Source organism: Taudactylus pleione, unplaced genomic scaffold (assembly GCF_031769625.1).
Source record: "Taudactylus pleione unplaced genomic scaffold, aTauple2 ptg000032l, whole genome shotgun sequence".
Lineage (NCBI taxonomy): Eukaryota > Metazoa > Chordata > Amphibia > Anura > Myobatrachidae > Taudactylus > Taudactylus pleione.
In genome coordinates, this window is record NW_028284434.1 from 19,408,456 (window position 1) to 19,431,264 (window position 22,809).

Sequence of the window (22,809 nt, forward strand, 5' to 3'; positions counted from 1 at the left end):
AAAAAAATACTTGGTTGCCTGTATTCTTGGTACTGAGCTATAGGTGAGGCTGCCGCTCTCCTTGCAACCTTATAAGCTATTCTTGTCTTAAAAATGTCATATAATAATAAGTTTAATCCTTATATATGCAAATGCTTAGACATTTTGTATCTGTCACTACCAGTGGAAGTTGTAAGGTCGTCAATAGTCCTTTGTTTGCCTTGTGAAAGTCATATTGGTTTTGTTTGTCATAAACATAAAACATGATCATTATCTGTCATAGGACCCCAACTTTATATATGAAATCAAACTGATATAAATGTTCTTTGCAATCATGTATATCTGTGTAACCTTAGAGAGAAACTATAACAATTTATACAATTACACTTGCAAACTTTGTTATACAAAATCCCCTCTGTGTGAATAGAGGATTTCCTCAATATTTTACATGTACCCAAAGTGCTAATTATGTGTAAGTGTTGCCTCAGGTGTAACAGATACACATATATATATATATATATATATATATATATATTATATATATCAGAATACAATAGAAAGAGAGCGCTCCATGGTGCAGATAAAAAACACTTTTTAATATCACACAGAAAGAGTTACAAGCACTCATCAACTATGGTGCCGCTCGTACCATATAAAAAATAGTGTGGGCTGGTTACCATGTGGTGTAAACAAGAATACTCCACCGGACAATCTCCAACTCGTGTACCAGGATCCGTTGGGTGCACACACCCCGCTGCTGGACACTGACAACAGGCCGCTGGTGGTCGAACCACGCCAGTCCTGGACACGCTGCCAGGGAAGCTGGGGATCAGTTCCGTGTGCATCACAGAGGGCTGGGCTTCGTGACGCAGAAAGCTCATTCATAAGTGATAGGCTAGCCAATCAGTGTGGAGGTTTCAACACCAGGACAATCGTGTCTGGTGTATATTGCAAGGAGGATTTTTTGGGGGACTGTCACTCAGTACCAGTCCACACTTGTCTTACATAAAAAACATATTTTTGTTTCTAAAAGCATTATTGATATACAGTGATCAATATAAAAAATATATGATTTTTCGCCACAAAATCAATACTTAAAGAGACATTAAGTTACAGGAATTAGAAATCTAGAGACATTGAAAAAAATGAAGGCTAGAATACCAGTTAATACATTACACATTCATTTAAACATCTCTTATAAAGGGAGTTGTTTCTATCCCCTCATTAAGACCCTTTGATATCATAGTAACTAGAGCTAAAATCCAGTATGTCTCTCTTTTTATTAGATCTCTATCCCGATCACCACCACGATTATTAGTATTCATTTTCTCAATGCCCTTAAATTTCAAGACATCAGGATTGCTACTATGATAATCCTGAAAATGTCTTGGAAGACTATGATTCGTTAATTTATTTCTAATATTTTGCGTGTGTTCTAGGATCCGGATTTTAAGGACCCTTTTCGTTTTCCCTATATACCTATACCCGCAAGGGGAGGTGATCATGTATATTACAAACATGGAATTGCAATTAATGAAGCTTTTAAATGAATATTATTTCTTTGATTCTTTACCACAAAAGGTTTTGGCACCTCGTTCAGCTAGCTTACATACCTTGCAACTTCCACATGTAAAAAACCCCTTTAGATCTCCAAAGGGATTTTTTATAATACCAACAGGTTCATGAAGTGGATCTAATTTACTTTTGGACACATATGATTTGATATTTTTAGCCCTTTTGATCACCATACTTGGACCACTAGGAAGATGATTTGACAATACTGGATCTAATTTGAGAATGTGCCAATTTTTCTTAAGAACTCTCTGAATTATATTGGCTCAATTATTATAATTCGTGACAAATGGACAAAAGAAATTCTCTTTAGATTTCTGCTCAGTAATACTATCTTTCATTATATTTCTCTTTTTATTAGTATTATAGACCACTAATTCTTTTCGATCTTTGTCTCTAGCTGTCTCCCTTGCATGTTGAATAATATCTCTGGGATAACCACATTCTAAAAATCTCTGATTATAAGTTTCAGATTGTTGGTCAAATCTTTCAATAGTGTTACAGTTTCTACGAAGCTGAACAAATTGAGATGCTGGTATATTACTCTTCCATTTATGAAAATGACAGCTGGAAAATTCCATATAGCAAGGATATCTATAAATAAATATAGAGGGCGCTGACAAGAGATGTTAATGCCAGCAGCTGCAGCGCGGAGACAGTCGATCTCCAATAAATATAAAAAAAACAAAGGAATAGCAGCGCTGTTTGACAATAAATGTATAGCAATTTATTAAACATATAAATCTTAAAACACAGGCTGATATAATGAGCACATGTACTATATAGATAAAATGAAAATTACAATGAGAACAGCAGTGAGCAATAATATGCCCTGGAACACTGTTTGGAAATAGAATCCTATAGCACTGTTGAATATAAGACAGTCCAGCTTTACAACACACCAATGCTGAGTATGTTTACCCACTAGATAGAAAAGTCCACAATGTCCTTTAATTAGCGATGGTCCCACACTGAGGTTGTCCAACACAGATGACTGGACATGGTGTTGTTAAAGTGGGTGATGATAATTAGTGATGGTCCCACACTGAGGTAATCCAACACAGATGACCAGACCCAATGTTGTAAAATGGGTGATGATAATCGTCAGAGTCCAAAGTTGCTGCCACAAAAGTTTAGCAGTGCCAATAGTCCAATGATGCTTGAAATTAAATCCAAGTGTCCAGGGTAAATAGATAGTTAACCAACGCGTTTCACTGCTCTAGGCAGCTTTTTCAAGGTGTCCATTGATGAAAAAACTGGCTTTAAATAGTGTCCCACATGGAAATCAATTGCTCTCAGCAGTTTACAATTATCCGTATCATTTCTCAATCAATTCATTAAAAGAGGCACAATTTAACAATAGGAGGCAAAACCTGTGATAATATATAAAAACCCAGAGGAGTACTTACTGATTCTAATGCATATTCATTAAAAACAAGTCCCGATCGTGGTGTCTCGATCAATACGGAAGCTATTTGCTTCCGCCGTGATGACATCACACGTTGGGCCGGGCAATGATCCTGAGATGCAGCATTAGTCATGCTGCGCCTCACAGACTACAATCACCATGACCACCAGGGTGTAGTGATGATATCTGATGGCAACGTTAATCCCCCACCCCATACCATATGATAGAAATATCTATCATGCATCTAAAATTATACATGAGCCAAAGGAATAATCCTAGTCAAATGGTAAAAAATAAGTCGGTATCCATATCCATCTGTACATTTATTGTCATACTGCGCTGCTATTCCATTATTTTTATATTTATTGGAGATCGACTGTCTCCACGCTGTAGCTGCTAGGATTAACATCTCTTGTCAGCGCCCTCTATATTTATTTATAGATATCCTTGCTACTACACATAGTCTTTTTGGGCTGCAGACATGAGTTGCTTCTCCAATTTTGACAATAGATACAAGAGGAGGCAAAACTTTATTTCCAATTGGGAAAATACTGACAATGAAAGAGTTACTGAAAATGATTCTATGAGAGAGGATTTTTTAAATTGGAGGCGTTGTTAAAAATGGAGATAAAAAATTGGTTGGATATTACAAATCTCCAAAAATATTATGAAAAAAAGATGGTACCTAGAGGACTTCGGATCCTCAAACCATCGATTTTTCCTGACCAATCAGTGTACCAGGATGAATGGAATAGCATCCTGGACAATTGTTCATTGGTGCTTATTGAATTGGTTATTAGATATAGAACCAGTAAGGTTGATCATTTAGTTAAAGAAATAGAGGAGATAAAGAAAAAATTAGAGCCATCTAGTTCTTTACCTGAATTTGTTGAAAATGATAAAAGAGTGACAGAAAGAACATTGAGATTCGAACAAGCTATTACTGAACTAAATGTAAAAAATTTAGAAGGGATATGGAAGACTACTCCAAGGGACAAGTTAGGTCCTACAAGAATAAAAACCAACGAAAAACCATACAATCATCTTATGTTTCCAAAAGGCAGGGCAGTTTTAAGCTTATTGATCAAGTGGATCAACGAGATACCAAATTGGGTTATTGGGATAAGAGATGTAGAGATTCCTCTGGTTGGCAAGAACAAACAACCAAGGTTTCTCAGGATACTGTTCAGAATTTTAGGGACAATGCTCAAGAGGATAGGGATTGTAGGGATATGGGAGCTCACTCGAAATCCCGATCCATCTATCACTCAAATTATAGGAATATCGGAACAGGGAATTTTTTAGAGAGACGCCCATATTACCCCAGAGCACCAATAAGGATGACCATGCCATTAACCCCAATGGTAAAAAGAGGCCAAAACCCAAGTGTAGAGGATGTAGAGGGGGAAAAAGGAGAAATATAAGAGACTAAATAACAAAAGCCAGGAAGTTGTAAGTAAATCTATTTTCAATTTTTCCTCTAAGACTCTCTCTACAGATGAGGTATCTCTTCTTGGTAAAGGCCTTAAATTTTCACCCTATTCAGCTCCCAACATATTTGAGTTATATGTGGATTTAAATAGATTTATTCGAACCCTTTGTAGGAAAAGGTACTTTGCAGGAAAAACCCAAAGAACTAGCAATGAACCATGCTCCCTTATTCTTGTGGATCAGTCTGATGATCCCTTAATTAAGATATTGGTGGATTTACAGTATGAACGGGAATTAGAGGATCTAACAAATCAAGCAGAGAAAATCTTCAATCTCAATAAAGAGAATCTTAAATGTAAATCAGATTTTTTCCCGATTAGCTTTAAAAGTAGTAGTATAGAAGTGTTCTACAAAACTACTTTAGAGGGCTTTAGAAATCTTGGTTCTTCCAAAGTGGGTTTGGGAAAAAATAATGATAATCTGACTAAACGGGAAAGAAAGGCCTTTAAAAATTTGACTAAAGACTCTACTATTATCATCAAGGAAGCCGATAAGGGCAGGGGACTAGTGGTTCAAGACAAAAAAGATTACATCAAGGAAGCCTTAAGACAGCTGGAGGACAAGATTTTTTATAGAATCCTTCCAAAGGATCCCACTTCGAATTTTAAGGCAGAATTAGAATTGGTTTTGGATTCAGCATTGGATGATAGAGTTATATCTAGGGAAGAATATCACTTTTTGCTTCCTTCTTTTCCTGTTATTCCTATTTATTATCACCTTCCAAAAATTCACAAGTCCCTCACTTCACCCCCCGGACGCCATATTATTTCTGGTGTTAATTCCCTTACCACTTCACTTTTGGCATATGTTGATTCCTATCTCCAACCCCGTGTCTCTTGGTTAAAATCCCATATACGGGATACCACCCATTTTCTGCAGTTGATTAAAGATGTTGTACGGAAACTTACCTATGCTTTCCTTACCCTGGATGTTCAAAGTTTGTACACAAATATCCCACACGAGTTGGGAATCCAGGTGATTGGAGACTTTCTTGATCGTGATGCAGATTTAACCGAGAGACACAGATGGTTTCTTCTTGAATCTATTTCTTTTATTTTGACTCACAATTATTTTCTTTTTTCTAACACGTTTTATCTTCAAACAATGGGTACGGCCATGGTGACCAGGTTCGCACCGAGCTACACCAACCTCTACATGGGCTAGGTTGAGGACCAGCACGTGTGGGGGGGACGGGTTCGGTGGGTGCCTTGTCTTCTATGGCCATTTCATTGATGATCTATTTATCATTTGGGATGGGGATTCTCACACAGCTTTTGATTTTGTTAATTCTCTCAACACCAACAATTTTAATTTGGTTTTTACACATTCTTATGATACGAAGAGGATGAATTTCCAGGATATAACTCTAGAAATACATGACAATTTGATCTATACCTCCAATTATGTAAAATAAGTGGGCACTAATGCTCACTTACATTTTCAAAGTGCCCACTATAGACCTTGGAAAATAAATATTCCTAAATGTCAATTATCACGATTGTGGAGGAATTGTTCAACAAAAGAAAAATTTGTTGAACAAGCAAAGGTTATGCTTGAATCCTTTATAACCAGAGGTTATCCCACATATATACTTGATAGGGCATATAGAGAAACCTTGGAGGTGGATAGAGATTCATTGTTTATTCCAAAGGATAGTGGGGAACAACAACAACAACAAAAAATGACTGGTGATTTAGCCTTTATTTCTAAATTTAATAATGCATCGAATAGTGTAAAAAGAATCGTGAAATCGAACTATAATATACTTAAAAGTGATCATATCCTTAGAGAGTGTCTTCCACCTAATCCTAAATTTATTTTTAGGAAAAATAGGTACCTTAAAACAACATTGGCCCCGAGCTTTTTGAAGACAACCACCATAGACACCGAAGTTAATCCTGTGAAGACATGGTTACATCCAAAAACTATAGGTTTCTTTAAGTGTGGAGGAGGGAGGTGTTCCACATGTAAATATGCAAACAACAGAACATTTACGGTTACCAACTTAACAGGAGATGAAAAAAGAATTTTGAGTTTTATTAACTGAAATACAAATTGGGTGGTGTATCTTCTTCAATGTGCGTGCCACCTTCGATATGTGGGACATACCACTAGATCACTTAAAGTGCGATTCATGGAACATCACAGAAATATAATAAAGAAATTAACTAACCATAGCATTCCAAAACATTTTTTGGAGCACCATGGTGGAAACTCCGATTCTTTGACAGTAACGGGTCTTGAGTTTATTCCCCCCACCGTACATGGGGGAGACAGATTTAGAAAATTGTGCAAACAAGAAATATATTGGACCTTTCATTTGAATACATTATTTCCGAGCGGTTTCAATGAGGCTTTAGAACTCAATGTTGTCATGTGACCATTTAGCAAGTCCTCATAATGTATACATTTTTGTATTTTTATTTAAGCATTTAATTATTTGAGTAGATTGCATGCACTTTATGTGCATGTATATGTGTAATTATTATTTGTTCCATATAATTTTATTATTATTTTTATATATATCAATTATCAATATTAATTTCCATTTAGGATCTTTAATTTATGTATTGAATTTGCTTTGTGGGGTCCTTCATGGATACCGACTTATTTTTTACCATTTGACTAGGACTATTCCTTTGGCTCATGTATAATTTTAGATGCATGATAGATATTTCTATCATGTGGTATGGGGTGGGGGATTAGCGTTGCCATCAGATATCGTCACTACACCCTGGTGGTCATGGTGATTGTAGTCTGTGAGGTTCAGCATGACTAACGCTGCGTCTCAGGATCATTGCCCGGCCCGACGTGTGACGTCATCACGGCGGAAGCAAATAGCTTCCGTATTGATCGAGACGCCACGATCGGGACTTGTTTTTAATTAATATGCATTAGAAAGTAAATACTCCTCTGGTTTTTTATATATTATCACAGGTTTTGCCTCCTATTGTTAAATTGTGCCTATTTTAATGAATTGATTGAGAAATGATAGGGATAATTGTAAACAGCTGAGAGCAATTGATTTCCATGTGGGACACTATTTAAAGCCAGTTTTTTCATCATTGGACACCTTGAAAAAGCTGCCTAGAGCAGTGAAATGCATAGGTGAACTATCTGTTTACCCTGGATAACCTCAGTGTGTTGGATAACCTCAGTGTGGGACCATTGCTAATTATCATCACCCACTTTAACACCACCATGTCCAGTCATCTGTGTTGGACAACCTCAGTGTGGGACCATCGCTAATTAGAGGACATTGTGGACTTTTCTATCTAGTGGGTAAATATACTCAGCATTGGTGTGTTGTAAAGCTGGACTGCCTTATATTCAACAGAGCGATAGGATTCTATTTCCAAACAGTGTTCCAGGGCATATTATTGCTCACTGCTGTTCTCATTGTAATTTTCATTTTATCTATATAGTACATGTGCTCATTATATCAGCCTGTGTTTTAAGATTTATATGTTTAATAAAGTGCTATACATTTATTGTCATACAGCGCTGCTATTCCTTTGTTTTTTTACAGGAAAATTCCAGATAGCTGTTACAGCCAACTTTCTTAAAAAATATGTATGTTTCAATTTCTTTTGTTTTCTCAAAATTAGTGGTATCTAATACCAAATCCAGAAATTCAATCTTACTATCATTATATGTGGAGGTGAACTGTAAATTGAATGCATTCACATTCATTTATTTCATGAATTTCTCTAATTCAGTTCTATCTCCACTCCAGACAATCAGGATGTCATCTATAAATCTTTTGAATAAAATAACTGACTTAAAACCCTCCTTATCAGCCCAATGTTTTTCCCATGTGCCCATGTATAGGTTCGCTAGGCTTGGTGCGCAAATCGTGCCTATTGCCGGACCGCACGTTTGCAGAAATCAATCCTCCAAAAACATAAAATAAATATGTTTTAACACAAAATTCAAGCAGTCACATATAAAATCCACCAACTCTATCTGAAAATCAGAATCATCTTTCAAGCACTCCCTGACACTTTCAATTCCCTTATCATGGGGGATGGCCGTGTACAGGGACTGTACATCTATTGTGCACCATTTAAAATCAGATTTCCATGTTAAATTATTAATTATCTGCAGGACATGGGTTGAATCTTGTACATATGATGTAAGCTTTGAAACATACTTCTTGATGTATGTATCTACATACTCTGACACCCTGAAAGTAAGAGACACAATCCCAGAAATGATTGGGCGTCCGGGTGGTTTTGTACTATTCTTGTGGATTTTAGGAATCCAATAGAATGTAGTAATTCCCGGTGTTTCATTTAGTAAATATTTGTATTCATCTATAGAAATACATTTATCATTCAGACCTCTTTTCAAGAGGGTTCTTAGATCATCAAAAAACATCGTGGTAGGATTTCCCTCCAATTTCCTATAGGACAACAAATCCCTTAACAGCCTTACAGATTCATCCACATAGTACTTCCGATGTAGGATTACAATCCCACCCCCCTTATCAGCACTTTTGATGACTATATTTTTGTTATTTGCAAGATCCTTTAGAGCTTGAAATTCATTTTTGCTCAGGTTCATATTTTTCATCATCATACCTTCCCCTTTGATGTTGTATATTTCATGTTTTACCATTTGGGAGAACATCTCTATATATGGTCCTTTAGACTCTATAGGGTAATAGGTAGATTTTAGTTTAAGGCCAGAGGTTGTATTATTAAAAGGGTTCTGTTCCCAATTTCTTATTGGAGCCTCTCATTTTTTTATAAAGTGCCGCTTGAGAGTTAAATTCCTTATATACAGATTTAAATCAATGTACAGATTTATTTTGTTTAATGGACAAGACGGTGCAAAGGTTAAACCTTTCTGGAGTACCTGTTTCTCTATCGGTTTTAAAACTTCTTTAGAGAGATTAAAGGTGCCAACTTGTGGAGTTTCCTCTATAGGAATCTTTTCTTTGGTGTTCTCTTTGGCAGTTCCCTTTCCTCTACATCCTCTAGACATCTTTTTTGACTCTGGGGGGTATAGATGACATTTCCTGTTTCCCTGTATTTTAGTCTTACAGATGTTGGATGATCTAAAAAAAACCTGATTTTGGTTTTCACAGTCATCATTATAAGATTTTAATCTGCTATAAGGATTTTCATGTATTTAGCCTTTCATAGTGTCCATGTTCCCATCTCTTTTTATTGAAGGAATTCTCTGTGTTCTTTTAAATGGTATCTGATTCCACACAAACTGATTTTTATTTTTATTTCCATATATAAAATTAGAGGACCTATTCTCATACTGTACACAGTGTTCCTCCCTTCTCTTCAATTTATTTGGGGTGGAAATTTTGCTCCCTTGGTGCTCTATTTTATCCCTCATTTTTTGTGGACCATTGATGTTTTGAGTAACTTTATTGATTTTTCTTACTGTATGCCAATTTCTCACTTCATTATTTAAATAATCATCTTTATCACATTGAATTTTTTTGGATTTTGTATCTATTATTTTCTCCTCTATATTGGAGACCTTTCTCTCAATATCCTTTTTACATTTATTAAAATGCTCTTGTTGTTTTAATCTCTGTATATCTTTTTCTAAAATATTGAAATCCTTATCAATTTCTTTTAAAACCTTTTTTCTTTTCAAAAATTAATAATCTCATTAATTCAAACAAACATTCATCAAGGATTCGCTACCATTCTTTCATAAATTTGGCATTATCCAAACTTGATGTGGGATTCTTTGTAAGCCTAAGGCCCCTTGGAATCCTACCACATTTTAGTTCTCAAGGCCCATAATGTCCCACCAGGTTTTTGTCTCTTTGATTAGGAGACTTTCTAACTTTCTCATTAAGTCATCCTCCCTACATGATATCTCGGGATTAATGCCTTGATTACCAGAATGAGTATCATTCTCCACAAAAATGTTTTAACATTCCTTTGATTGTTTCGATCTTAGATCACTATTTCTGAACATATTGCTTACTAGATTTAGACACCAATATAGGGTACTGATAAGCAATAACTAATACAATAAATTTAAAATATAACACCAAAGCATACATATAAAATACTCATTAATTAGCAGCAACCATCTGTTTGATTCCCAGGAAGAAACAATAGATATAGCTCAGAGGATGCAAATAAAAATTGTACTGTATTGTGAACTATAAATCTCACTTGAGTCCAGCAATGAAACTGAAAATGTCAGTATCAAATTTTCTTTAAAAGACACAGGCATTGAGAAAATGAATACTAATAATCGTGGTGGTGATCGGGATAGAGATCTAATAAAAAGAGAGACATACTGGATTTTAGCTCTAGATACTATGATTCCAAAGGGTCTTAATGAGGGGATAGAAATAACTCCCTTTATAAGAGATGTTTAAGTTAATGTGTAATGTATTAACTGGTATTCTAGCCTTCATTTTTTTCAAAGTCTCTAGATTTCTAATTCCTGTAACTTAATGTCTCTTTAAGTATTGATTTTGTGGAGAAAAATCATGTATTTTTATATTGATCGCTGTATATCAATAATGCTTCTAGAAAGAAAAAGATGTTTTTATGTAAGACAAGTGTGGACTGGTACTGAGTGACAGTCTCCAAAAAAATCCTCCTTGCAATATACACCAGACACGATCATCCTTGTGTTGAGAAGGGTGTGGATGTAAACCTCCACACTGATTGGCTAGCCTGCTGCTTATGAATGAGCTTACTGCGTCACGAAGCCCAGCCCTCTGATGAAGTCTATGAAGAAACTCGTTAGGGCGAGGCTTTGTGACACGCACAGAACTGATCCCCGGCTTTACTGGCAGTGTGTCTAGGACTGACGTAGTCTGACCAGCAGCGGCCTGTTATCAGTGTCCAGCGGCAGGGTGTGTGCACCCAACGGATCCTGGTACGCGAGTTGGAGATTGTCCAGTGGAGCATTCTTGTTTACACCATGTGGTGATCAGCTCACACTGTTTTTACATGGTACAAGTGGCACCATAGTTGATCAGTGCTTGTAACTCTTTCTGTGTGATATTAAAAAGTGTTTTTTTATCTGCAGCATGGAGCGCTCTCTTTCTATTGTATTCTGACAGATTGTTTGGACCTGGAATCCGGTGTTATGTTAAAGGAGAACTGTGGTCCTTACACAAATGAATTAGGACCTGGTGTGTCTTTTAAAGAAAATTGGATACTGACATTTTCAGTTTCATTGCTGGACTCAAGTGAGATTTATTGTTCATAATACAGTAAATTTTTTATGCGCATGCTCTGAGCTATATCTATCATATATTATATATATATATATATATATCTAAGTAAAAATGCCCTTATTTTGAGCTACAGTATGATACAAATGTTGCTCCCCAAATAGAACCCCTGTTAGTGGGAACAAGAAATCTAAGAATACAAAAACTGTTTAGGGGTGCAAATCTTAAAAACGTAATGAACATCAATTAAAAAAGGAAGAAAACATTTCAGACATAACCCAGTTTGAATTTCAAACCAATAAATTGTCTAATTTAATTATTTTGGTAGAAGATTTTACTGCGTGATGGTTCACTTTTCTTCTTTATTGGACTTGACCAATTTCAATATAGATGTAAGTAGATTTCATAGTCTCCAAAATAATCTAAAAAAGACCCACTCACCAAAAAGACACCTGAAACAAGATTGCCAAATGGTCCACTATCAGATCAAATAAACAATAAATTTATTACAATTTCTTGTCACATGACAATAAAATTATTTATATAAAAAATGCTTACACAATGATTTTACAGAAGGATACAGTATCCTATACTTAACCCCTAGGGGTCAGAATCACAATATGTAGGTGTCTCCCTTCTGCTAATCGAAAAAGTTCAAACCCAATGCGTTTCATCTGTTAAGACTTCATCAGGGGCATAAATGTCAGAAAGTTTTTTTGAGAATGCACAGGATCCAGAAGGAAACTGGCCGGACACTGTCCTCAAAAATGTACCACAATATTTTTTGGAAGATTACAGCTTGGTCCTGGGATCTGAACACATCACAGTCAGTAATACTCCTTAAATACAGACAGTATTTTGTCAGTTTCTATCTGGATTTTGTGCATTTTCCAAAATTCAGTTCATTTTTGAGGACAATACCTTGCCAGTTTCCTTCTGGATCCTGTGCGTTCTCAATAAAACTTTCTGACATTTATGCCCCTGATGAAGTCTTAACAGATGAAATGCATTGGGTTTGAACTATTTCGATTATCAGAAGGGAGAAACCTACATATTGTGATTCTGACCCCTAGGGGTTAAGTACAGAATACTGTCTCTACTTCTGTAAAATCATTGTGTAAGCATTTTTTATATAAATAATTTTATTGTCATGTGACAAGAAATTTTAATAAATGTATTGTTTATTTGATCTAATAGTGGGCCATTTGGCCATCTTGTATCAGGTGCCTTTTTGGTGAATGGGTCTTTTTTAGATTGTTTTGGAGCCTATGAAATCTACTTACATCTATATTGAAATTGGTCAAGTCCAATAAAGAAGAAAAGTGAACCCTCACTCTGTAAAATCTTCTACCAAAATAATTATATTGGACAATTTATTGGTTTGAAATTCAAACTGGGTTATGTCTGAAATTTTTTCTTCATTTTTCAATTGATGTTCATTACGTTTTTAATATTTTTTGTATTCATATATATATATATATATATATATATATATATATTCCAAAAATCTCGCATTCAAAAATCTCACTCACACACTCTTGGAAATGTCATTGGGGGGGTGCCTCTAAGATCAAAACAGATCCAAAATATAGCCTATAATGTTCAATAACTTCACTTCACAACATAACATGTTGTGAATTGAAACATTATAGGCTAGCTGAAGCCAAAATAAAAATATATTTTCTTTGTTCAATTCTGGAGAGTGCCCTTGTCCTGCTATTTTGGATTGTATATTTAGAAATATATATATATATATGTGTGTGAAATTTGTACCAGGTTATGTTCATTTGACCATTATTGTTCTAACATTTTATATTTTATTTATTGTTATTTATTAAATTGTGTTCTCATTATATATATATATATATATATATATATATATATATATATATATATGTGGTTATTTTTATTATTTTTGTAATATTTTTTTATAATTATTTACTCTTGCTGGATAAGTACTATATACACTAAAGACTAAGTGCTGCTGTGTTTTTATCTTTAACCTTGAATAAAGGAAATGTTTGCAAAAGCTGTAATCACGTATATTATCAAATGTATTTTCATACATAGAAGTGTATATGCATACATTCATACATGGCAGTGCTATATTTACACACTGTTATGTAGGAAATTGTGCAATGTTCGTAAACAATATAAACACTGATATATAACAATACGTGACTTATTACCTCACTCAGCATGATAATTCTGAAAAATACTTAATTTTCATTCCAAAGCTTCAGCAGTTTTATCTAGCAAGTTATCAAACATTTAAGCATAATCTTAACTACATTGTAAATAAAAATTCTAAATGTTACACTAGGTTATCTAACTGCACTCTAACACTTTTTATGTGTCCTTTGATGTTAGTAGAGTTTAGTCCAATAATCTGTAGGTGAGTATGTGGATCCAACAAGGAATTTATGACTCAGGTATATAAACAGAGCATACTGTACAAAAGTGCTTGATTTATATATTTTAGAGACTATAAAATTCATCATAAAACCCAACCCAAGGTACCTGGAAATGCATTTCCTAATTAGTTATGCTATATAAGGAGATTCCAGGCACCACCAAGCACATCTTGATAAAGACAGAAAGCACAAAACACGATGGTGGTAAGAGGAAAAAGCACTACCGCTCCCACGGTCTGTTGAAGGAGTCCACAGCTTCAAGGAAGAGGTGATACACCAGGGCTTTTACCATCTTACCCTCATGCTAGATTATGTGCCTTCTATAAAGGCCATTTGCGCTATGCAGTATTTTTTTAACTCTGGTGGTTCATTTATGATTTTAAAAGTGTTAATACTTTTTTTTACACTAGGAGAGGCTATTTTCACTTCTTTTGAGGGATCCTATTACTGTATATCTGAAATCATTAAGAGGAGTGGAAAAAGTAGAAATAATAACACCTCTAAAGGGTCTCGAAAGGAACTTTAAAGAAACAATTGGAACTATCTGACCTAACCAATTGAAACTTTTATAGATTGATATTTTCTGTACTTACCATTGTACGAATGCAGCTGCACCCTGTTTTAGAGCAATGGCGGTACACTTTTGTTTTTTGGTATTACAATCAATGTTGCCAATGAGCTTTTATCCACAAGACAGAAGCCAGGAATCTAGGGCACACATAACTCCCATGTATTACTTTTCCTATGTTTTTATCAAAATATATGTGAACCTTTTCATTCACTTAACAAAACATTCATTCACGGAATCACACTTGCAGCTTGTGAATGCCAAGAAACATAGAAAACCCAGTGTGCTCCATCTTCTTTTCTGTACAGTACATCTCAATCTTCTTGAATCTTCTTGGACTTCACATAATATAAACAAGTCTCAAAGCATTTGTTACAACTTCAGTATAGTCACTGGGCTTCTAAAACTTAGCTTGATACATGTCCACTTCTGAATAAGAATCGCTGTATCTGTTCAATACAGCATTTGTCCTCCAACTTCTTGGTAACAAGGTATCAATCTATATTTTCTTACTTGTGCAGCTGTTCATTCAAAGTACAGTACATATGACCTTCTTCAATAGCTAACAGGGTATTCCAATCTTTTAGCTGACAACCTTTTCAGCTCTGCATAATCTGTCTGGCTATGATTTGAATAAAGGAAATCCTTTTAACTTCAGCTTATTGGAATGTAGCTCCAGCTTCTTCATGGCTTAAATGTTCTTTCAGTCCTTGAATCCTAGCACCAGCAGATATTTCTCTGCAGCAACTTTCCCATCATGTAGTGTAATCAGTTAATTTGCTTGCTCTTATTGGTGTGTGCATCAGCATGTCCAAAATCAATCTTCCAATGATGGACATCAGTCCATACAGGTTTGACAATTGTCCAAATTTCATTGTGAAGGGCGAGAGGGGCTCTAGTCTTTTTAGAGACTTGGGAAAAAGCCGGAAGTTTAATGAGTTTGTTAGTCCCTGCTTTTGCAGTCTGATATCAGTCAGTATGTATAGATAGCTGCAATATTGCAACAGAGGTCAACAAAAGTTCTTTATCTGTGACTACAGCACAATCCTCCATTAATAAATACTATTCTCTGTCTTCTTCCCACAATGGAGCTTTGCTCATAGAGGAATCCAATATATTGTAGATGGATCTGGTGTATTCTGGTAACATTGGCTTGAATATCATAAGTTCAGCAGGTATCTGCTGCACAATATAGGTGTCTTGACCTTATATCTGTCCCCTGCCTTCTGAGTACTATCTTCCATTCATTGATGTGTAATTCTGTGCCATTCTTTTATGCACAATCAGTCTCTCCTCCCTGAATATTCCTGAACATTTCAGCATTTGGTATATCAGATCTTTCAGTTGCTGGTGGTAACATCCAGGGGCATAGAGAGCAAGCCCGGGAGAGATGTGGCCTACTTGTGGGAGATGTGGCTACACCCCATTAGAGGAAAAAAAACACAAAAACACTTTTTGCAATACTGCATAGCTCTGTGAGCCCCTCAACCTGGTGCAAAGCCTGGGGGCACAAGATCGGTGTGCTCACTCCCCCCCACAGGCATAGGAGACTGCATTGTCTGCTGCTCAGAAGCCGCGAGCAGTCTCCCAATGCAGCAGTGTGTGCTGGGCTGATGTGAGGTAATAGAGAGGAGGAGATGGTGTCAGACCTGGCCCCTGCATGGTACCTTCAACAAGCCAGGGTAATTAGTACCCACTCCTCCCCCTCTCGCCACCACTGGTAATGTCACTGTGTCTTCCAGCACTTTGACCTGAGGGATTTTTGATGTACACTTGGGGCCACTTTTCATTGTTACTCACATTAGATTTTTCTCCAAAGATAAATGAAGCATTTACATGAAAATATGTATGTTGTACTCTGCCATAAAGCAATGCCCCAATCAGTTTGTCTCATGCACATGTAAGCCCCAAGTTTTTTTTATTAGTGTGTACCCACCAACCCTTCCTTCACAATTAGCTGATAAGCAAATAGCATCCTTTACATTAAACATCAAAGAAACACTCCTCCATTTTTCATAGTTGTTCAGCTGTAACCTCATGGGGGCAGTCTTCAGACTTAGCGGCATGGAATGTAACTGAAGACTTGATTAACTCCAAGGTAATGGCTTCAGGTACCTCCCATGTTTGACTCTGTGGGCAGGACTGGGCCATTACTGCACCAGAAGTTGTTATCACTCCCCTAGCATCACTTAATATGTCCTCCCTCTTAACCACTTGCCTGGCATGGTCACAATTTTCTGACCACACCAGGTAGTTCTTTATATGCTCTGGTCACAAAATGTCGACATGTCAGATAAACATGAGGGCGGCTGCAGGAAGACAATCTTCCCACAGCTGCTGCTCTCAGAATAACCTTGTGGTTCCTCTGCTTGCCTGCACCCTCACCCCCTGTGTCTGCTGTGCTGCCAATCACTGCTGATCAGTAGCGGAAGGCCGACAGCGCTGGAAATCCTGATCGTGGTAAGGTGAGCATCAACTAATCTAACCTAACCCCCTAACCCTCCTTAGGGGTGCCTAACCCTAACCTCCCCCCTGTGCCTAATCCTAACCCCCACCTTCCCCACTGCCTAAACCTAAGTCCCCCAGGGGGATGCCAACCCTAAGTCCCCTCAGGGGGTGCCTAACCCTAACCCTCCCTCCCCCTAGCCTAACCCTAACCCTCCCGGGGGGTGCCTAACCCAAAGTCCCCCCCGGGTGCAATAAACCTAACCCTCAACCCCAGTGCTGTCCACTCGCGGCACCCGGCATCCCTTCGATCGGGATGCCGGGTGCCGGCTTCCCAATTGTATACCATATCTTTTTACATCAATTTTGGCTGTGGTCTGTTGACAAACTCACAACATTTGCATCTAATTTAGCATGCTCTGTTCTAAATCAAGTGATCTAATTAATGCCAGTGGCTCATAATACAGTGCAGATTCAAAAACATTTGTACAGTAAGCCATGTTTGATCTTCTTTGTCTACTGATAATCACTACTTCCTCTATTACAAAAGTCAGGTTGTAAAATATCAGCTCCCAATTTAGTTTTTGCAAACTTGTTTCAACCTTTTCTGTTTCCAATTAATTTCTGTCTCCAGCATTAAAACAGACATAATTTGTAGCAATCACATCTAATACATTTTAACTATCCAGTTTTGCTACTTTCCCTTGATAGTGCATGATCAGCTCAATCTGCACAGTTTTCCTATAAATCATTTGACAGGAATCTTTTAACCATTTGATTCAAGTCAGTCATCAGATGCTGCCTGCAGCTCAAATTCATAAATTTTCTGTGCATTTTTCTCATCATCTAGCACTGATACACCTGAACATCCAAAGCGTATAGCTTTCAGCTTGATTAAAAAAGGGCTCAATTTTGTTTACAGGAACTATGAACATTGTGATTGGCTGCTGTTTTAGCCAACAATCTAGCTAAATTTGCCCAGATCCATGGGGCAATTTACTTGACTTCTGACCATCTCGCCCTCCCACTTTTTTTTAAACAAATTTGACATTTTGTGTGCCATGTGGAATCGGTTGGATACACAATTAATGTGGGTCAGTTATACCATTGTATTGATGATACCTCAAACACTGCAATAGCAGTGAACCTTGGCAAGTTGATGGTCTATCATCTGACATTTTGTGCAATTAGGGTTAGAAATCTTTGTGAATATTAGGGTTACAAAAAAAATGTAAACAACTTTTGAGTCAACCATTTTTTGTGTCGACCTTTTGCCCCTATTGGTTGACTCAAAAGTTGTTTAAATTTTTTTTGTAACCCTAATATTCACACAAGAGGTCGACATTGATGAAGTTCAACAGGTATTTTGTACCTGTTGAACTTCATCAATGTCGACCTCTTGTGTGTTGTCCTTTTCACCATGTTGACCCTTTATATCTGTCAACCTATTGCCTGTCTACCAATTTACCAGTGCTTGGGGACCCATGTTACTTTTCTATTGCAAAGTACAAATTCTAGATTTTCTTTTCATTTACAGCACAAAATGTCTATCACTGAAATTCTGTCCACTAAGGACATTGCAGCTGCCCTGCAGAGTATAGAAAGTAAGTTACAGACTTCAGCTTCTTCTAAAACACAACCAAAAAGTGATGCATATTGCTAACATTATAGTAGTAAAGGTAGCTTTAATTTAATTGCAATATATTTTTATGTAATACACTATTTATTTTTGATAAACGATGATTGATTAAAATAAAATATGCATAAATGGAATGGTTGTATTATCTCTGTGCTTAATGTTTACTTATAGTACACTAGAAAGATAATCTAAATAATTTTATATTTCATAGTTTTATTTTACTAAGTTACAGTGATAGATATCACACTAATTGAAAAAACTTTAGATTTTATTTTTATTTTTAATGGTAAACATTGCCTAAAAAAACTGCTTCATTTGGCATTGGAGGCATTATGTCATTTTAAATCAGACTTACATTATATTTATAATTTTCATATAAACATAATACAGCACCTAGAAAGTATCCAGAAAATACAATCACAGTTTATTTCAGATGGTATTAAAGGGTTGGTTGTGAAGATGCTTACTGTATGTGGAATAAAACTTTCTTTTTTATCAGAAGAAGACTCATTTGAGTACAAGGAGTTCTTTAAGTCAGTTGGTCTTAGTGGCAAGTCTCCTGATCATGCCAGAAGGGTTTTTGAAATGCTTGTTAGAGACCTCAGTGGATCCATTATGGAAGAGACAGTTGGGTAAGGATATTAATTTGAATTGCAATTTATCTCAAAATAAATCCATCTCTAATGATTACACCAGTTGGCCTGTAAACAGAACACTTAAAGTCTAGTCTAGAATACCTGAAAATGTTATTTGCAGACTGCAAAATAAAATGTACAGTAAATAGGAAATCTAATTTTTTAAATGCATCACACTTTTGCCTAACCAGAATCCATACAACACTGCAATATCAGGCATACAGACATACTAGATATCTGACAACTTAGAAACATGATAGCTCATACCTCCTTCTTTTTACCATTAGATCTTTTCCGATAAAGCTAGAAAATTGACTGCGCAGGAAACCAAAATGTTCATGAAGGACGGTGACTTTAATGGAGATGGCAAGATTGGAATAGATGGTAATCTTAATATTCTAAATTGATTTCTTGATTCTTCTTTAATAAGGCCCATAGGAGCTCTTTTAACAATGGTAATTCAACAATTGCTAATCTTTATGTGGGTACTCTCCTCCGGAAAAATTATGCATGGGCAGAAGATAGTAATGACTTTGGCAAAGTCTTTACTATGTTCTAAGCATGCATGAAATTTCCTTTCTTCACAAATATCTATGAAAAATTGCAGGGAAAATGGCATCTGTTTCAGCCCAATCGGACCCCCATCTTGGGAGCAGGGTGAACCAGGGGCCCATGTGCACCACAATCCCTACACCCATTATAGATATGCTTATGTCTTGTATGCATATAGTATAAATATGCTGCTTAGCAATGAGTTTTCAATATACTCAAAAAGTAAAGGGGTCAGACAAATCAATTTTGTAGTCACAATTGCTTTGCACATGTACACTATAAAGTTCCAATTTAAGTCTTATAAAATAGAAGAACAGATGTTTATTATAGCTATAATGCTATGCTAATTATAATTGTTTTTCTCAAGTATCTGTGCTTTAAACTGTCCTCTGGTGCTAGGGTATAGAAATCCTTCTGCTGAACAGGTTTTACTGTTATATTTCTTTCTGTTGTTTTGAGTATACATCTGCTCTTATGTTTCATCTTGTAAGTACAATCTTAGTGTAAAAAGTGTTTCAGATTTAGAGCATAATCCAACTTTTAAAAAAATAATTAATACAGGCATAATTATCAAAAAAATCTATTTTATTTAGAATATAAATTTTAGCACAAATAGGCAAAAATGCATGTTTAGAGGTATTTAACTAATTGTTTTCCCCCTACCCCCTCTCATTTCAGAATTCCAAGCTATGGTAAAACAATAAACAGCCAAAATTAAAAAACAAGGACTGAACCCTCAATTTGTATACACAGCTGGCACTAGTTTGTTAATTTTTATACTGTCTCATGTGTCGTAGCTGAATAATTGGCTGAGACAAGTTCAGTTTAAAATTTAATTGCGACGACGCCATTTTGCGACTGGCCTCAAGACACCATCTTGTGAATGGCAGTAAGACTCCATTTTAGAAAAGAAAACTTACACAAGCGCCATTTTGTCAAAAATCCATAGTACACAATCCACAGTGCAAAATTGCTAAAAGTAGCAATTTTGCTACTCACAACGCAAAGTTGCTAAAAAGTAGCATGAACAGCTTTTTCACAATCTTCCCCAAACACCTACCGATGGTATTTAGCAGACATAAAATAACTTTCCAACACATTAAAATCATTCACAGCCTTATATTTGAGCAGTAGCAAAGTAGTGGTGTTTTCCCCTACATTCACATTAACACATATGCGATGCAGCAAAAAGTAGCAAATTAGTGGTGTTTTCCCTGCACTTCATGTTAAACATAGGACAACGCAAAATAGCTATTTAGACGCACAGCCAGCTTTTTAGTGATCTTTCCCAAACCCATACTGGCATGCTCACACACATACACAGAAGCCTTTCCAACTTAGTGCTGGTCGCTAAGTGCCCCACAGACCCTCAAATGCACAACACAATTTAATGTCATTTCTCCCTGCATACACATTTAAAAGCAATGGTCCCGCAGCACGAAAGGAATGATTATTATTTGGTTTAATCGCAATGTCAGCATATGTAGAAATGAATGTTTTCTGTAACTATGGTTTAGTAAATGGCAAATGGGCCGTGATTGGTGCCGTACTGATCTACTCTTTTCCCACAGCGTTCCGGTGGCATCGGTGAGGAGATCAGAACATGCGGCTATGAAATATGAATGATAGAGAGAATAACTCCTTGAAATGTTGTATGCCATAGTTTAGACTAGATTTATTATGCAGCGGGAAAGTGGACACAATCAGGCTGTTAGAGGCTGGTTGAGTCTTTGCACTGACCTATGAATTGTACCGTAATGGAAGAAGCAAGAAGAGGAACCAATGAGAACCTGCCAACGTATTCTATTGTATTGCTTATCCCAGTATGGGTATATATGTGAGTGCTCTGAAACGAGATGCCAGTCTGCGGTGGTCCTGTTATGCTGTTTCAATGAAGGTTTCATTACTGATGCCGGCTACTGGTCCCAGAGCGCACGCGTATGTATTGACTGTACCTTATGATCTAATGTTTGTACAGTTTAGTTTGCGCTCATTGTTAGATCATAGCATGGTAACATCTGTACTTTTACCTGAATAATAATCTTTAGCGCGTTGGACCGCTATTCCACTGTCTTAGAGTCTTATTAATGGTATATTTAAAACACAGCGCTAATTAGCGACACCTTATGGTTTTAGGAGGTATAGGCAGATTTTGTCTTAGAGGTTCTAGGCAGGTGAATCTTAGAGGTTTAAAGGCTGGAATGTACTAAAGGTTCAGTTGCACGATTCAACAGTTGGGGGCTCGTAGGTTTATCACGTTATCTGATACACGGTAACACTCGGTCAGTTCCCTCTCAGCAAAAGGGTTAAGGCGCCTTTTGAGAGATGCATTAGTCTTTCATTACCACAGTGTTGCTGAGAGCGTACTGCCGGTTATTGTGTAGAGGAAGCGCTGATCAGAATCCATGGACAAGGAGAGAAAAGTTGTTTTCTCTCATTGATAAAAGTTTAGAGGGAGTAGCATAATAGCGTTAAGGTATAACACGTGGGTCTGGTCACATCACTGTGTATGCAACTAGTCACACAATTGTGTACACGTACTTCCGGTTGTGCTGCCACGTGTTTGAACAAAGCCATTGAGGTTTAAATTTTTTACTATTACCAATATCTGGGTTAAACGTGTATTTTTCTGCGCAGGAAAAAAGTGTGTAACAGTGAATATTTGTTGAACAAAGTTAAGGGTATCGTATGATCCTTAAGGGCTAGGTGCAAGGGTTAGCCTAGTCGCTCGGTAAGCAGCTTTACCATTCTATACACAGTAGCAGGTGTACATGTTGTCTTTTGTTGTATAGCGGTGCATGAGAGTGGCCGACATATAAACTCTCATAGGCTTGGAAGTTGCCTTACTAAATCTTATCCGGGTGTGGAAGTTGCCTTTTCAAATCTTATCCAGGTGTGGAAGTTGCCTTACTAAATCTTATCCAGGTGTGTG

At 36.5% G+C, this 22,809-nt stretch overlaps 1 protein-coding gene across 1 annotated transcript; it reads left to right on the forward strand.

The window, feature by feature from the left end:
* The first annotated feature begins 18,594 nt into the window (after positions 1-18,594).
* On the forward strand, positions 18,595-20,581 carry LOC148538975 (parvalbumin, thymic-like). Its single transcript, XM_088451912.1, has 4 exons — positions 18,595-18,655; positions 19,190-19,317; positions 19,613-19,709; positions 20,556-20,581. Exons 1-4 carry the CDS (start codon positions 18,595-18,597, stop codon positions 20,579-20,581), a joined length of 312 nt encoding a protein of 103 aa, XP_088308038.1.
* The last annotated feature ends 2,228 nt before the right edge of the window (positions 20,582-22,809 follow it).

What these genes read in the sequence shown, in the direction of transcription:
- LOC148538975 (XM_088451912.1), top strand. Translation starts at nt 18,595, where the DNA reads ATGTCTATCACTGAAATTCTGTCCACTAAGGACATTGCAGCTGCCCTG. An exon ending in TGCCCTGCAGAGTATAGAAA is followed by an intron (nt 18,656 to 19,189) that starts GTAAGTTACAGA and finishes CTTTTTTATCAG; the next exon opens with AAGAAGACTCATTTGAGTAC. An exon ending in GATCCATTATGGAAGAGACA is followed by an intron (nt 19,318 to 19,612) that starts GTTGGGTAAGGA and finishes TTTTACCATTAG; the next exon opens with ATCTTTTCCGATAAAGCTAG.